Source organism: Ictidomys tridecemlineatus, chromosome 4 (genome assembly GCF_052094955.1).
Source record: "Ictidomys tridecemlineatus isolate mIctTri1 chromosome 4, mIctTri1.hap1, whole genome shotgun sequence".
Lineage (NCBI taxonomy): Eukaryota > Metazoa > Chordata > Mammalia > Rodentia > Sciuridae > Ictidomys > Ictidomys tridecemlineatus.
In genome coordinates, this window is record NC_135480.1 from 45,265,207 (window position 1) to 45,281,148 (window position 15,942).

At 49.9% G+C, this 15,942-nt stretch overlaps 2 protein-coding genes across 9 annotated transcripts in view; one reads left to right on the forward strand and one right to left on the reverse strand.

Annotated features, from left to right (window-relative positions):
- Nucleotides 1-12,696, reverse strand: part of Otog (otogelin) — a 75,622-nt gene extending 62,926 nt beyond the window's left edge. The window contains exons 1-12 of one of the 2 annotated variants that reach the window (XM_078046389.1): nt 12,506-12,696; nt 11,948-12,008; nt 11,726-11,786; nt 8,355-8,430; nt 7,324-7,416; nt 7,041-7,195; nt 4,852-4,970; nt 3,204-3,409; nt 2,065-2,195; nt 1,713-1,819; nt 1,207-1,316; nt 711-839 (exon numbers count right to left, since the gene is read on the reverse strand). In XM_078046389.1, the coding sequence (XP_077902515.1) occupies nt 711-839; nt 1,207-1,316; nt 1,713-1,819; nt 2,065-2,195; nt 3,204-3,409; nt 4,852-4,970; nt 7,041-7,195; nt 7,324-7,416; nt 8,355-8,430; nt 11,726-11,786; nt 11,948-12,008; nt 12,506-12,563 (1,306 nt within the window). In that variant the 5' untranslated portion in view covers nt 12,564-12,696. Of the gene's footprint in view, nt 1-710; nt 840-1,206; nt 1,317-1,712; nt 1,820-2,064; nt 2,196-3,203; nt 3,410-4,851; nt 4,971-7,040; nt 7,196-7,323; nt 7,417-8,354; nt 8,431-11,725; nt 11,787-11,947; nt 12,009-12,466 lie in introns of both variants that reach the window. The other variant, XM_005326853.4, reaches the window with a different exon arrangement.
- A 2,430-nt stretch (nt 12,697-15,126) lies between these two features.
- Nucleotides 15,127-15,942, forward strand: part of Ush1c (USH1 protein network component harmonin) — a 42,985-nt gene continuing 42,169 nt past the window's right edge. For 2 of the 7 annotated variants that reach the window (XM_078046395.1, XM_078046396.1), the window contains exon 1: nt 15,134-15,290. In XM_078046395.1, coding sequence (XP_077902521.1) covers nt 15,255-15,290 — 36 coding nt within the window. In that variant the 5' untranslated portion in view covers nt 15,134-15,254. Of the gene's footprint in view, nt 15,291-15,942 lie in introns of all 7 variants that reach the window. The other 5 variants (XM_078046397.1, XM_078046394.1, XM_078046391.1 and 2 more) reach the window with 5 other exon arrangements.

Genomic DNA, 15,942 nt, shown 5'->3' on the forward strand with positions numbered 1-15,942 from the left:
TCAAATCATCTCCTCTAAATCCTAAGCTCAGACCAGACATGAATTTCTTCTGGGTAATAATCCCACTGCTCAGAGGACCACCCCCAACCTGCACACTAACTAGCTTCTCTTCACCACCTTTCAAAGTCCGATCATGCATCTGGAACCAGTCTAGGTACCACCTTCTCCAGATAGCCTTCCCTCACCTCCTCTCCCATGAATTCCTCTCTCTCTCCTTGTTTGAACCCCGAGCTGGTTTTTACCACATCATACCTAAGACTAGAGTCAGATGTGTGTCTTATCCCTGAAACCAGATCCTGATCCCTAAAGTCAATGCCTACAGCTTTTTTTAAAATCTCAACGCTCTGCCTAGCTAAGTGAATTGTACCCTACAAATGTGATGCAAATTTATACATCATAAAAAACAAAATAAAGTAACTGTATATGGATAGCTGTTTAAACAAATACATGTGTGAATGAATGAATGACTTATCCTCATCTACACACCTTAAAAAGCTCAGTCTCAATTAAGTTAAATATCCCAATAAAATCAGATGATTGTCTGAAGAGGCCACAATTCCACCCACATCTCTTAAGACATTCACTTATTAGTTGTATGCTCCTTTCTTCTTTTATTCATTCATTCCACAAACAGGCCATCTCTGAACCACTGTTTCTGTGCTAGGTCAGAAAGTTGCTGCCACATCCCAATTCAACCTCCGCCAGCATACCATTGGGGCAGTAGCAGCCATCCACACAGGCAATCTCGCTGTCCACACAGGACGTCCGGGACTGGCAGGAGGCAGGGCAGCAGGCAATGCACTCATTGTAGGTAAAGGCCTTCTCTTTGCAGTGCACGGCTTGGGAGGAAGGGAGCAGTGGCCTGTTGGCTCTGCCAGGACCCACGCTCACTCCAGGGCCCAGGATGGGAGTGCAAAGCTTTTGCTTTTCCCGATTCTCTAGTCCCAGAAAGAGCACTGTGTGCCCAGGAAACTGGCAAGGGCCTGGGAGGCTTTCAGACCAGCCTCATCTCACAGGCCAGTCCTCTGTCCCTGACTCTGAACCTCAGTTTTCCTATCACATGCAGTTGGAACCTCAGGGCTAAAAGCTCTGATGACTATGGTTCTGAGCAGGACAGAGCATTTAGCCGAGGACTGAAGATGTCACCCAAAGCCCACATCAGAGCTTGTCTGAAGCCCTCCCTGCCCACCACCAGGCTGCACCTACTGCATTGCCAGAGCTGGGTCCTCCAACCCTGCAGGGGCCGCCCAGCCTGTGCACATGCCCGAGCATATTCAGCCAGTGCTCTGCACCAGGTGGCTTCATCGCTTCCTGATCTGTGCAAGGAAATTGAAGGTCACATGGGAACAAGGTCTAACCTGCCATCAGTCCCAAAGCACCTTGTAGAGACTACTAGGGCTTTGGGGTACCCCTCCTCCCCCTCAGTTTGAAAGGGAGCTGAGGAGGCATCTAGGCATACAAATCCCTAGACTGAAGGCAGAAACTTGGATTCCAGTCCAGCATTGCCACTGACTTGCTGTGTGACCCTGAAGGGATCAGACCCCATCTTGGAGCCTCAGTTTAATGGTGGAAGCTCTGCCCCACCTAGGCAGATGAGAATTCCAGAGCTTTAAGAAGCATATCTGGGATTATCAGTGGCCCACATTCAGAGCCCTCACCCCAAATACTGGAAGGAGTTCCCCACAACCCAACACCACACAATTCCCACTCACTGGCAGAGATCACTGGTACAGCTGGCTGCAAAGGGCAGAGGACTGACGTAGGCATGGCAGACATCAAAGGGGGGCCGTAGCAGCGCCTCACAACGCTCATACACACCCTGAATGAAGTAAGGGCCAGGAACTGGGGCTGGAAGCTGGAAGAGCTACACATAGCCCTCACTTCACCAGCCCCTAGTGAACCCTGACTTCATCTGGAGGGAGAAGAGGAGGAGGTGGAGTGTAGAGATGAGAAGGAATGGCAACAGTTGCCTGGGTCCCAGCGACCAATGGCTTTCTAAGAACTTGACAGGAAACCCACTACAGCTTGGCACTGAGGTGGGGGGACTCTCCTTAGGGCCCAGACCTGCATGGCTCCTGGGGTCTGCTGCAGGCATGGTGGGCGAGGAAGGGAGGAGGTTGTGGGCCCTGGAGGGTGGTTGGGGAGCAGCTCCTGCCAGCTGTGCACAAACTCAGCTACATCATCCGTCAGCTTTCCTGTAGGGAAGAAGTCACATAATCAGGGAGGGTAGAGGTAGGAGGAGCAGTGAGCTCTGAGGTGCCATGGAATAGGTAAGCAGTTTTGAAGAACCAGCCTCCTGAGCTGTGGTCTCAATCTGAACTTCCCAGCTGAGCCAATCTCATAGAAAAGCTATTCATCTATAATAGTCAAGAATGTTCAGCCAGGCGTAGTGGCACATGCCTGTAATCCCAGTGGCCAGGAAGGCTGAGGCAGGAGGATTTTGAGTTCAAAGCCAGCCTCAGCAAAAGCAAGGTGCTAAGCAACTCAGTAAGACCCTGTCTCTAAATAAAATACAAAATAGGGCTAGACATGTGACTCAGTGGTTGAGTGCCCCTGAGTTCAATCCCCAGTTACCCCTGCCACCCCCCAAAATGTTCAAGACCCTGTAGTGGCTTCCTACTGCTCCAAACTCAGAGTAGCATATACCATGCAACCAACAGAGAAAAAGTTCTTGCACCTCACTGAGCCTGATTCCCCATGTGTAGAAAGGAGAAATAATTCCCCAGTGATATTATTACAAAGACTACTAGAGGTGATGCAGTCAAGTGGTTAGCACATTGTGAGTGCTCAAAAGGAGTCACTTTCCTTCCCAGCTGGAGCCACCATGACTTACCCTGAGACCTTCACTTTTACTTCCTACCCATCCCTCCATGGGTACTTTCAGGTCTAACTGGGCCCTTTCTCTTCCTGGCTTTTTTGAGGCCCCTGTTCCCCAGCTCCTCTCTCTGCCACCTGGAAAGTGTTCATTAGATCTGCACATAACCTGAGTAGGAATTCTTATCATGACTATTTCATAAATGAAGAAACTGAGGTCAGAGTATTGAGAACATGCCTAAGGCCACACATTTAGCAAGAGGTCCCTGGCCTCCCACTGGGTCCTTAACACTATGACCATGACCCCAGGTCCCCTCCAGGCCCTCCCAGCCAGACCCAGTCTCCATTCCCACCAAAGCCTTTCAGAAATCACATGCCCTGCACCTCACCGTAGCTGGTCATCAGGTCATCCTGGGGGTCAGCATTGTTGTTTCCACACAGCCCCTGGGTCCAGCCCAGGAACTCTGGGCTCATCTTGATGTAGACAGCTGAGGCGCCATCCCAGGCCAGTGTGAAGGCTGACTGGTACCGCACAATGACATAGTCAGCAAGCCTCTGCAGACGCACGTTCCCCATCACATGTGGCAGTGGGACTCTGAAGAGCATAGCACAGAGCTTCAGGGAGTCCACATATCTCTACGACCCTATCCCTTAACCAAAGGACCAGCCATCCCCTACTCCATGATCTGAAGCCCCCACAATATCTCTCCCCTGAATTCCCATGTGCCTGGAAGAGGCATTTTACTCTTCAGAGGGCTCTCTCTCTCTCTCTCTCTCTCTCTCTCTCTCTCTCTCTCTCTCTCTCTGTTCTGGTATTCAAGTATTCAAGATTGAACCTGAGGGCATGCTACAATTGAATGACATTCCTTTAATTTCCTTTTTTAAATTTTTATACACAGTTGCACTAAGTTACTGAGACTGGCCTCAAACTTGAGATCTTCCTGCCTCAGCCTCTCCTCTCAAGCTGCCAAGATTGCAGGCATGCACCAACATACCTGGCAAAAGCATTTTCAATATTGCAATTTTCCTGGCAAGGATAAATCTTAGAGAGATTGAATTTGCCACCTCCTTTCTCCCAGACAGGAAAGCAGATATAAAGTGGACTTCTACTTCATTTATTTGTTTATTTATTTTAATGGGGAGCAAAAACATAGTGATAAGTCTAGAAGCCAAGAGAGGGAGAAAACTGAGAGACCAAGAAAAGACATAGAGCTTTAGCACTCCTGATCACTTTCCCAGTTTTACTGGTACAGGGACCCTAGCCAATCTAGAATTTGCCAATTTTCACTCCAGCTGGAAATCAGAAAAGAGAAACAAAAGTAGTGCCTAACCAGTGAAAAGATCTAAATGTCAGGCCAATATTTACAGCAGAAAGCTTAGGGTCTTAGTCTTATTCTCAGCCTCATAAAATTTGGGTACCCAGTTTCCAGATCTGAAGCAAGAGATACAGATGGGGCAAAAGTCAAAATAGGAAGAGCCCCTCTGGCAGCAACCTGAAGTGACATTGGACAGCAAGGGAAGTAAGAAAGAATTGAGACAGAACCACAGTCTGGGGCAATTTAGTATGAGAGCAGAGTCTTCACCCCTCAGGTGGTCCCGGGGCATCCCTGATGGCCTAGCAAGATAACCAACATTCAAAATGACCTTGCATCATCAGAAAAGTGTGAAAATGGGTGTAGTCTGCTCAGAGGAGGCAGAAACTGTGTGATTCATTTGGCGAGAGTTCCATTAAATTATAAAAGAAAAAAATTAAGTATGTTTATAGTAGTGAACCCAAATCTCTAGAAAATTCTGCCATCTTGTGAAAGTTTGCCGTCTGGAAACCCACCGAGTCTAGGGGTTGCAGAAAACCATGAAAGACTCAACTTCCTTCCAACCCTACTGAAACCCAGTTGATCCAACAGCAAGCTTCTGCCTTGATGGTGGAAAGTGCTCTTTGTCCCTTGAAAATAATTTCCTTTAGGCTTGAGAAGGGCAGATGGTCCCCTTCCCAGTGTAGGGATGGAGGATGGCTCAGAGTGGAAGAGTCATAGTTACCTCATGCCTCCATGGGTGACTTCCTTGGCCAGATGGATCTCTTGCTCACCCGCAAGGAAGAGGCTGACAGACCTTGAGCAGGTGTAGGGGGCGGAGCCACACTGTGGGTCGTTGTGCACCTGATTGGGGGGTTCAAAGACCAGTTCAAAGGCTCCTGCTACAGTCCTGGCCCTGAGTGGCACTCCTTGTTGAGCTTCTGCTAATGTGGTCTGATCGCCTACCCCTATGGGCCAAGCACCTTTCCTCTATGACCTCTCCTAATCCCCACAGCACCACAGGGAGGTTGGAGCTATGATTATCTGCATTTTAAAGGTGGAGTTATTAAGGTTGAACACACAGTTTGCAAATAGTAGAGACAGGATTCTAAACCAGGTCTGTATGGATTGGATTCCAGGGCCCACTTCAGACCATTGTACCATCTCCCTGTTTGTGGACAGTTTTATTTATCTTCCCAGGTTGTCCCATCAGATTGAAGGCTGATTATGTATTCACACCATTCCACACGCATACAAAACACAGTCACACACACCCATATATATACTCACAGGATACTTTCAGTGCACACGCCATAAGCACACTGCACTCCCCTCCCCATACCCCTGGCACGCAGAGACAGCTCCCCTACACACACAGGCACACACATCACTCTGATGCTGTTAGTCACACATACCTTTTCTCTGTTCCCTTCAGAATCCATAAACCCACTGGGTAGGGTAGGGTTCCCAGAGCTTAGGGAAAAGGTGTGATAGTGTCTTCCTGCCATGTGCAGAAACCCTTCCCAGGAACCAACCTTCCATTAGATGACTGTTAGATGTGGTTAAAAAGGCTCACACTCCTTCTACTAAAAAATGGGAACTATAAAAGCCACCCAAGTTCTAATTTACAGTTTTCTAAGCATTTTTTACCATAACCCAGAGTAAGACATACATATATATAAGTAAAGCAAAGTTTAAAATTAATATCCACATTAATGGTTAATGCATTCTTACATTTTCTTTCTCTTTTGCAAATGCTAGGTGTAACTCATTAAGTTGTTTCACAATCCATCAATGTGTGGCACCCCATTAATCTAAGTAATTGTAACATATCCATCATAAAATGACAGTCATGAAAAACTCTGATGCATGATACCCCAAGGCAGAGAGGGGAGAATTGGTCACCACCCAGCCCATCCTGCACATGGCCTCCAGGGCAGCCTTTTGGTACACTATTTCTGAGGCAGGAGGATCATACCCAGCTGGCAGAGGGGTGACATTGAGTGCTAGGATCTCCCCAAATCCCCAACCCTTTAGCCCTAAAGACCAAGGTGCCCTCGGGCAGAGCAGGTTCCCAGGTAGATTTTTCTCCAGGCAGGTGTATTGGCCTGGAGGTGACTTCTCACTCAACATATGGGTGGCAAGGAAATCAACTCTGCAAAATAGTGCCTCTCACACGTATGTTCATATATTTGACAAGCTTTTACTGAACACTAATGCAGACACTGGAAAAACCAAACAAAAAACATGGCTCCTAGCTTAGGAAGTATTTGGTAGAGGATGAAACCCAGAAGCAGTCCTTGTAAGAGATGTGCAATGGCAAGGTCATGTTAACCCAGAGAGGGGCTCCTCTACCAGCTTGGAAAGGCAGCACATCTGGTTAGTCTCTTTAGAGTTAGTGACTAAATGGAGTCATCTGAGACCTCCAACATCTCTTCTGAGGCACCATGCACTTTATCTGAGGCCCTTATTACCCAGAATTTCCTTTGCCTAGAATGTCTTCTTATCCATCCCGACTCCCACTGCTCTCCTTTTTGCTAACTCTAATTCTTCCTTCGGATCCCAACTTAAATGTCCCGTCTGGTGCCCAGTTGTATTTGAAATGATTCACTTCATTTCATGTCTGTTTTTTCCAAGAACAAGGAAGTCCTTGTTCTCAGGGCCTTCCACCCTCAAACCTTGTACCCAGAAAAGAGTCCAGGAGCACTCAAATATTTCAGTAAATGAATGAATAGTCAGGGGACAGCTGAGACTCAGTAGGCAAGCAAGAACTGTGGAGCCATGTCCCCTTCTAGATGCAGACTCCCTGGGCTGCAGCTGGCCGTGATGGGGACAGGAGGGTGCCAGGTTCTCCAACACAAACAGAGCCCAGGTTTCCCCACCCACCAGGGACTGGTAGAACTTTCTGGACAGACAGGGCAGGGGAGACCTCACCTGGATGGAGAAGCTCTGCCCCTCAGGTTCATGGCGCCCCACCAGCGTGTAGCTGCCCTTCCCAGAGAGGTAGTAGTAGAGGCCGTCAAATGTCTCCACATGGTGCTGCCCCCACGCCCGGCAAATACTATCCCTCTCAGGGCCTGCATTGTACACTGAGGCAGGGGAAAGAGAGCTTCTCTGCACAGCTGTGCTGGGCATCAGGCTAGAGGCTGGTGAGTTCCCCTCAGCCCAGCAGGCCTCAGCACCACCCCCACGGGTTAAGGGTACAGCCCAGACTCACCCATCTGGCAGCGTGGTCCACTGGCATTGAAGCGTCTACACTCACAGAAGGCTGGGTGCACACACTCGCCCCCATTAAAGCAGGAGAACAAATCTGCAAGGGAGACACAGAGTCACCTCCCAATGGAGCCAAGATGGGCAGAACCCAGTGATACACATTTTCTTGTGCTGGGCATCAGGTCCTCATCCCAGACAGCCCCAATATTTCTTAACTGGCCTGAATGGGGCCCTCGAGGGATACCTCAGACTGTAGCCTTGCCCACTCCCTAGCAGGCAGGCCAGGTGAGGTGGCAGAGGCTCTGCCTTTAGTATGCACCAAGAGGCCCCGAGGCTGTCAGGCCTTCAATTCCGGAAGCTGAAATCCTGGCTGGCAGTCAAGGGAGCAAAACTGAGAAAATGAAGCATGAGGAATGAGCAGGGAGAGACTGCCTGGAAGATCCTCAGGTAGTATTCTTCCTCAGTGCTCCACAGGGCAGGGGCAGAGGCCAAGAAAAGGGGAGAGGCCCTTTTATGGGAAGCTTGTAGTGAGAAGGCCACAGGTGAAGAGGAAGCAAAGTAGAAGAGTGCGGTGAAGGAAGCAGTCATGATGTGGGAGGACAGGCCACAGACACGGAACAGGTGACGGGGGCAGGCCCAGGCATGAGGCAGGTGAGGGGAGGGACCATAGACACAGGACAGGTGAGAGGAGAGGACACAGAAAACAGGACATAGTGAAGAGCGGTGCCACTGGAAGTAGAAAGAAGGCACAGACACAGAATGAAGGGGAGAGAAAACCAGTCACTGAAAAGAAGCCCAATTTCACTGGAGTCAGACGGTGTGAGGGGAGCCCCAGGGCCCTGGGATGCAACTCCCCTCAGGTAGGAAGAAGAAGCAGAGTGGCGTTGGAGGCCAACGGGGAAGGTGTAGAGAGACCTGAGTCAGGAAAAGAGGTCACAGGAGGCCAGAGAGAAGACCCTTCCTGCCCTCACAATTTCTCATGGGTCAGGAACCTGTCACAAACAGCCTGTAGACCACAGGGAGGGTGCCACTTACAAGATGGCGCACACTTGGCCCGATGGAGCCGCCTTTCCCAGGAAGACATGGCCAAGGAGTTGAGGGCTTCGGCTTCCTTTTAGAGACAGGATAGGGAGGACAATGAAGGCCTGACCTCAGGGCCAGCTCCTAGGTGGGCTTCCTGGAGGTCACAGCTCTTCTGTTCATTATCTGTAAAGAGGAAGCTCCCCTGCTCCTTGGTGTAGTGCTAAAGCCATTTACCTCCCCTGGCCACCATTGAGAGGTACCAGAGAATTTTCAGGATATTCTAGACCCAGGACTGTTCTAGGCCCTTTAAAGTGACATCTGGGGGAGCCTGGTGATGCCCAAAATCTGAACATACCCCCACTCTATGCCCTAGTCTCCCCTTCCTTCTCCCTCCCTCTACAGGAAGCCTTCTGCCCTCCACAGCCCCACACAGAAACCCTTGTCTGGAGAACAAACAGGGGGCGGAGGTGAGGAACACAAGAAACATCACACCCCTCCCCACCCCACCTTCCCCTGGGGCTTTTCCAAGAGCAGAAAAAGCAGGACCTCAAGGATCCAACTATTGTTCTAGGAACTCAGCTCCAAGTTAGAACTCTCCCTAAGACCACAGATCTGAGGAGACAGCAAGGCAGGGCTCAGAATGCCTAGTCTCCAGACCACTCCCGGCACATGGTCTCTTCAGACATAAACCACTTGAAAGGACAGTCCTGAGCATCAGGAGTGTCACTCGCCACACACTAGAACTTCAGTCTGAGGGGTCTAATGTCACCTGGGACCGGGACCAACACAGTGGGCTCCCTCTTAGAGATTCAGCCTCCTCATCAGTACAAAGTACCCAGAACTATGTTCCAGGCACTGAGCTAGGTGCAGTGAAGAGACAGAGTCCCTGCATGGAGCTTACGTTCTTGTTCTCACGACCAACCAGCCACAAACCTCACTGTGGGTTGATCTCTATGTCTTCCCCCCTCACTGGCATCTCTGCATGCCCGGGGCTGAACCCCTGGTCTCCAGCAAATGACTTGAAACATAGCAAATATTCAGAAGCCTTGGTCCCAGGAGCCCAGCCCCAGCTCTCTGCCCTTCCTTTCTTAGCAGCTGAAGTCTCTCTGCCTCATGCGCTAACACTCATACCCTCCCTCTCCTTGTCCTTCTGAGCATCTGGGAGGTCACTGACCAATCCTTTGCCATGTTTCTTACCATCCTTTGGTACCTTCTGGGTCTTCTCAGCAGTCCTGACCCAGAGACCAGGTCAGCCTTAGGGGTCAGGCTTCCCACCTGTAGCAACCTACCCTAAAGACCCTTGGAGACCACAGGAAACCGGAAATGGTAAAGCCACCATCCTCCTTTGGCCCCTGAAGAGCTCTTAATTAAGCTCATTGTTTGTGTCTCCACACTTCACCCCCACCTTAGATGTGGCCTCTGAGACTCATATTGTGAGGATAAGACAGCCCATGCCCCAAAGCCATTTTTGGAGTAGTCTTTAAATTCTGTCCAAATGATTCATCTTCAAGATGACTCAGGGGTTCTTAATTAGTTTTATGCCAAAAACCCCTTTAACAATCTAGTGAAGACTATGTAGACACCTTCTCAGAGTAATGTTTTCAAATATATCAAATAAAACCTAAGATTAAAAAGGAAATCAAATATACTATAATATAATTATAAAATGTATTATTGAAGTGTGTGCTTTAGTAATATTTGTGCTTCTTTATTAACACATGCAGTGACAAGATCTTATCACTGCCCAAATTTTGAAGTAGTAATGAGCATAAATGATATCTTGAGATATCAACAAGTGGAAGGTGATAGGAAAATATCTGTGATTCCTTCTGGTGACAGTCACCCTTGTGGTCTGAAGCCTATTGTAGTGATAACTGAAAGGCAAGCTAAACTTCAGTTGCATTGAGGTTTCTGAAAATAATAATGAACTTCTTTTTTTTTCCTCTTATTCAAATTCATTAAGCTGCTGGTCTAAGCCATCAGTTCTCTGGAAAATGCCTGAACACTACAGAAGCTGGACTGACTTAAAATCAAGGTTAGTTGTCTATTGGTCTGGGATCATGGCTAATTCCTTGCAGATGAGGGCATTCCAGATAGGAGCCCTGGAAGTGTCCCCGGTACAGGGAGCTCAGACCCACACACCATTAGTCACCTTAGAGTAAGGCCATTCAAACTATTTATTGCTCTATTGAATAATGTGAGAAACCAGGTCACCTGGTTCAGATGTTTGTGCCTTTCCATAAGAAAAGGGGAGGGAGGCTGCCAGGAAACTAGGAAGGATGGAAGTCCATCGGGGAATGAGATGTCTGGGTAAGGATCATTTTCCCACTAAAATGTGTGGATTCCTAGAGACCCGTGAGCAGAGGGACAAGCCTGGCTCAATCAGGAGACTTGAGTTCATCTGTTCATTGTAGGATCACCTTTTCAACTCAAACTGTATCTGACTACAATTCTAAAACTTGGAGCCTGGAAGAGCAGGTAAAAGAGAAGTAAAACACCTAGCAAATCCACATTATAGAAAAAGAGTGCCCCACCCCAGCTCACCCCCGCCTACCTCAGCCCGCCTTAAGCCTTTGTACCTATTTCCAAAAGGCGGATAGCTGGGTCTCATTGTTTACTATTATAAATGATGCTCCCCAACGTGCTGGCCCAACTGGTCACCCAGAGATGCTCATTGGGGTGGTGCACATAGCGGTGACTCAAGCCACTCTGGGGAATGACATCACAGGTGGGCTGAATGTATAATGTGTCTGTGGTTGTAGGGAAAAAAAGGAGACCAATGTACACTGGAATTAAAAAGAAAACCTGAATCCCTGATCCAGAGGCCAACAAAGTTTGGCAAAGGGAGAAAACAAACCCCACCACCTCTCCCACAAATGAGGAGGATCCAGGAGGATGGACCAAGGAAATGGTCATGACTCAAAGGACAGTAGCTCAGGGTTCTACGTCTCAATCAGTCCTTCCCTGCAACCTCCAGCAGGTGGCCCTATTTTTGCTAGCTTCTCAGGCAGTATTCCTGGGCACTGTACAGCATATGGAGACAGGCCTATGACAGGGTTGAGGGCCTTTGCAATGCAGACAGGGAAAAGAGAACTTCACTCTCCTAGAGCCTCACCTGCCTGCTTTCACCTATAGGAGGGCAGAGCTCAGCTGTGCCCACCCCTGCCAAAAAAATTCACAACTGGATTCGGGGCCCCAAGAGATTAGGAAAATGGGAATAAAAGTGTTTTATGGATTTTTACACTTCAGACACATACCAGGAATCTGTTCCCTTCTAATTCCCAAGAGAGTCCTCCTGTATCTACAGAGTTCCCTGGCAGCCTCCCATCCAGATAGAAATATACCCCCTGCCCAATGAAGACCCTATTCCCAGGTCCTCTTACCTGGCTTCCCATCACTGTTGTGGCATTCCCTGCTGCAAGGGTCACCTCCTGGTAGCTGTGGCTAAATGAGAACCAAGCCTGGCATGGGTTAGGGGCTAGGATGACCATGCCTCCCTTCACCCCCAGGCACACCCCATTCTGCATGCTAACCCCTAGGGCCACCTGGACCAGGAATAGGGATGGGAGCAGTGGGTGGGATGACTAGATCATGTGCCTACTTACCTGGGTCCCCCGGCTGGCTCAGGCGGCAGCTCTGCACTTGCCCGAGGTGTGGCTGCTGCAGCTGGAGAGGGAAGATTATGGGGGGCTTTGCATCCCTTTGTCTGGGTTTCCCACCAACATTTCCCCACCTACTAGGAAGCCCCTCTGGCATCATGTGGCATTCCCTTAGTGTCTCTCTCTCTCTCTCTCTCTCTCTCTCTCTCTCTCTCTCTCTCTCTCTCTCTTTGCAGCCTTCTCAAGTCCTTCTTCCAGCTCCCTGAGACCCTTCTAGGAAAGGGTCTCCCTCCTTCTTTCCACTTCTTGAACCCCCGTTCAAGTCTTCCACCCAGTCTCACTTGAAACCCTTTTTCCTCTGCGCCATAAACCTGCTTCTCTTGCGGTAAGCTTCCCCTCTTTCCGGACCCCCTGCCCTCCCTCCCTCAGATCAGACCTTCTCCTTCCACCCTCTCTCCAACCTGCACAACCTGCTTCCCTAAAAGTTCCCACAGCCCTAGCCTCCCCTGTCTACACCGCTCTCACCGACAGGGTGCACCTGCCGGGACTCCAGAGCAGGCTCACCCCGGAGCCTCCAGACGCAAGCCAGTAGCAGGCAGAGCATGGGCGTCGGGAATCCCATAGGGGCGCAGGGGAACTAGAGAGCCTGAGCGCTGGGTCCGGCTCTGGGTCGGCTCCGAGATATCTCACACAGCAAGGCAGGTTATACCTCCACTCCACACTACTTGTTGACTAGCTCCTGTGTCCCTGCTCCGTCCCCGACCCTCCTCCCAAGATCTTGGCTCCTCCCAGATTTAGAGTGACAGGACAGCCGAGCTCATTACCATAGTTAGGCGCCTGAAGATAATCCAGACTTTCCCTTTCTTGGCCTGTGGCTACTACCCTCCCCAGGGAGCCTGGATTCAGCTCATTCAGTCCCCTGAGGGAGCAGAGGCACCTGGGCAACCTCAGCTCCCTAACTTGGATCCTGAAAGCTGCTTCCACCAGAAATCAGAGATGCTGAATTAATCCAATCCTAACTTCAACTTTTACAGAGGGTCACACTGAAGCCTGGAACATGCCACTTGGTGGTCAGTAGTCAGGAGCAGACTCTGGGCTCCCAAATCCCCACCCTACCGAGTTGTGAGCACCTTTGGAGAATGACTATGAGTCCTTCCTCTGAATGCCAGCACTAGCTCAGGAAATGTTGACTGAGCAAGGTTGTTCTAGTGCCTCATGCTGCCATATCATTGCTCCCATCAAGGCCAGACTAACAAAACAACTTTAATATTGTGAACAAAGCACACTCTCTGTCCAAGATGAATTTTTAAATGTTAGAAAGCTGAATCTGAAAGCCTTGGGAGGTTGTGCATTGTTCACATGGCTAACAGTTAAGAAACACGAACTAGATGCCAGTACTTGTAGATAATTATGAGAAGGAGGAAGAGGACAAGGAAGAGGAGAGAGATTTGGTCAGAACGCCCCCAGATAGGGGTATAATTTTGGGTGTGCACATTCATTCATTCATTTAACAAACTTTTTGAGCATCTATTTTGTGCCATGCCCGACACTAGTCATATTATGATAAATAGAACCCTGAGGCTATCATCACACAGATTATCTGAAAACCTGGGCATAGAAGGGAAGGTGAAGAGGAGAGAGTCAAGGACGGGGCATTGAAAAACTGGGTAAGGAATGGGTGGAGGCAGGGAGGTCTCAGAGGAAGCTTGGGAAGAAACATGCATGGGGAAGAGAACCAGATGTCAATGCTGTCCTTGAAGCCAAGTGGGAAGCATTTAAAGAAGGACAGAATCCATGGAGGTTGTGGTCATGTTAAAAAAAAAAAAAAAAAAGATTGGGTGGTCAGTAGACTATATCTTTTGGGTAAGTACATTACCAATGTCTGCCTGGATTCTATATAAGAAATAAATAGCCACATGACACATTTAGGAAATGCAGCAAATCAGTGTTGTAAGTTGGAGAGGAAGATGCTTTGTGACATTTTTCTGGACCGTTGAAAATCTCATGCATCTTAATCTCTCTTTAATCTCTGACTTACCTAGTTAATACAAAGGTGAAGACTTGGATAATATTGTAAGACAATTCTTCCCCAGGAGGGATTTACAGATTAAACTGGGTAATAATTTAGCCCACATAAAAAGTGTCTGCTTGCAAAACTTCAGCTGGCGGGAGAGCACTCTGAGAAGGGGCTCCCCCCCCCCCATGCTCAACCCCAGGGCCTTGAGCATGCTAGGCAAGCACTGTATCTCTAAGCTGTATTCCCATCCTGAGAGGTGCCTTTATATGTCCCTGAAGTTACAACCATTTGTCCATCTTCTTTCTCTTGCCCCTTATGTGCAAACTGGTCAGACACCCAATCTAGGTTAGGTTCAGGCATATGCTCCATAGTTATCCCATCCACCCACTTCACCTGGGCTTATCTCTCCACTCCTGCCCCCCTCTTTCCTCTGTCCCAAGCCTCCTTCATTATTGTTTGTGCCCAGAATTTGACCCAGGCAGGGAATATTTTGGCTGTATTGAGTCAAATGGGCCAGAGAGTGTGTGTTCTGGATAAAGGTCAGCCACAAATCAGAGGTCACAGCTGGGCCCTTCCATGCTTCAGTGAAGGTGTGTGTTGATTTTGGTTTTGGATTTGTTGAGGGCCAGGGGAGCCCTTAAGAAAGAGAGGAGGGGAAGTCTGTGGGTGGGGGCACTCCCCGACACTGGTTTAGACTTTTGTGGGCCACAATAAGACCCAGTCCTAGCCCAGGAATTCACAGATCAAGGACTGATTTCTGGTGGGGAAAGTGCCTGGAGGAGACCATTGTGGAAGGCACACCCAAAGTGAGATGTGCGGCAAGGAGTCCATCAGCCGGGCAGGTGGACCTCTACCGCGTGTCCGGGGAAAACTGCCATTACTGCACCTGCTACCCAACCAGTTGAAGAGTCTCCGGACTCTGCATTTCTGCCGGCGCAAAATATCACAAATTTCCTGTCCAGGTCTCCGCGATCCTCTTCCTCAATATGTTTGGGAAGTTCTTCAAAAGAAAAGCCAGCCGCACTCACTACCGGCCGCGGCCAGCAGTCCCACACTGGGGGGCCCATTTCTCCGAGGCTTCAGCGGGAGGTGACGCTACAGGACAGGTGTCTCTGCCTCCCAGCAGCCCCGCCCCGCCGGCTCCTTCGCCCAGGGTCCGCCCCCACCGTTTCCAGGCCCCGCCCTAGTCCCCGCGGAAGGCGGCGACGGTCACGGTTGCCTGCTCTAACCAGCTCCCGGTAGCCCGGCACCCGAAGGAACGGATCGTGCAGCTGCACTGATCGATCCTGCCCAGCCATGGACCGGAAGGTGGCCCGAGAATTCCGGCATAAGGTCAGAACAGCAAGAGGTGCCCCAAGCAACAGGGACCCGAGGTCCCGGAGGGGTGGGTGGAGGATGGACATCCCCTGTGCTAGCCGCCCTTTTCTAACCCCGTCTGGGGGAGGGGAGGGATCTGGGTGGACTGGGACCTTGGAGGGTCGAGGGTCCTCTGGCTGCCAGAGAGATCTCCAATACGTGAGGGCATGGACATTGAGAGTAAAGTGCTCCATCTCCAGAAAACTTCCTTTCTCCTACCAAGGAATGGATATTCTGAGGTTGGAATCCTTCCAGCCTTGGCCCAAGGCAGGACACTTATCTGAGATGCTCTGCAGTGGGCAAATCCCCTCCCTCCTAGTGCCCCCAGCCTAGGACTGTTGGAGCCCAAGGTGATATTGAAGAAGGGAAGCTGGATGTCTCTGGCTCTTTGACCTCTAAAGATGACTTAGGAGCAGCTCTGTGAAACTCTCCCTGTCCAGGGGCATTTCTTAGGACTTGAGAGGCAGCTGAGCTGCAGTGGGGAGGAGGGGAGGTACCAAGGATGTGAGGAGCCAGCTCTGGCCAGTCAGCTCCTTCAGGCAGAGCCTCCTCTCCAAGGTATGTCCAGGTGAGACACCTCTCTGGTGGTCCCTGGTGCTCCAAGACCTTCACTGGGAGCTGCTGGACC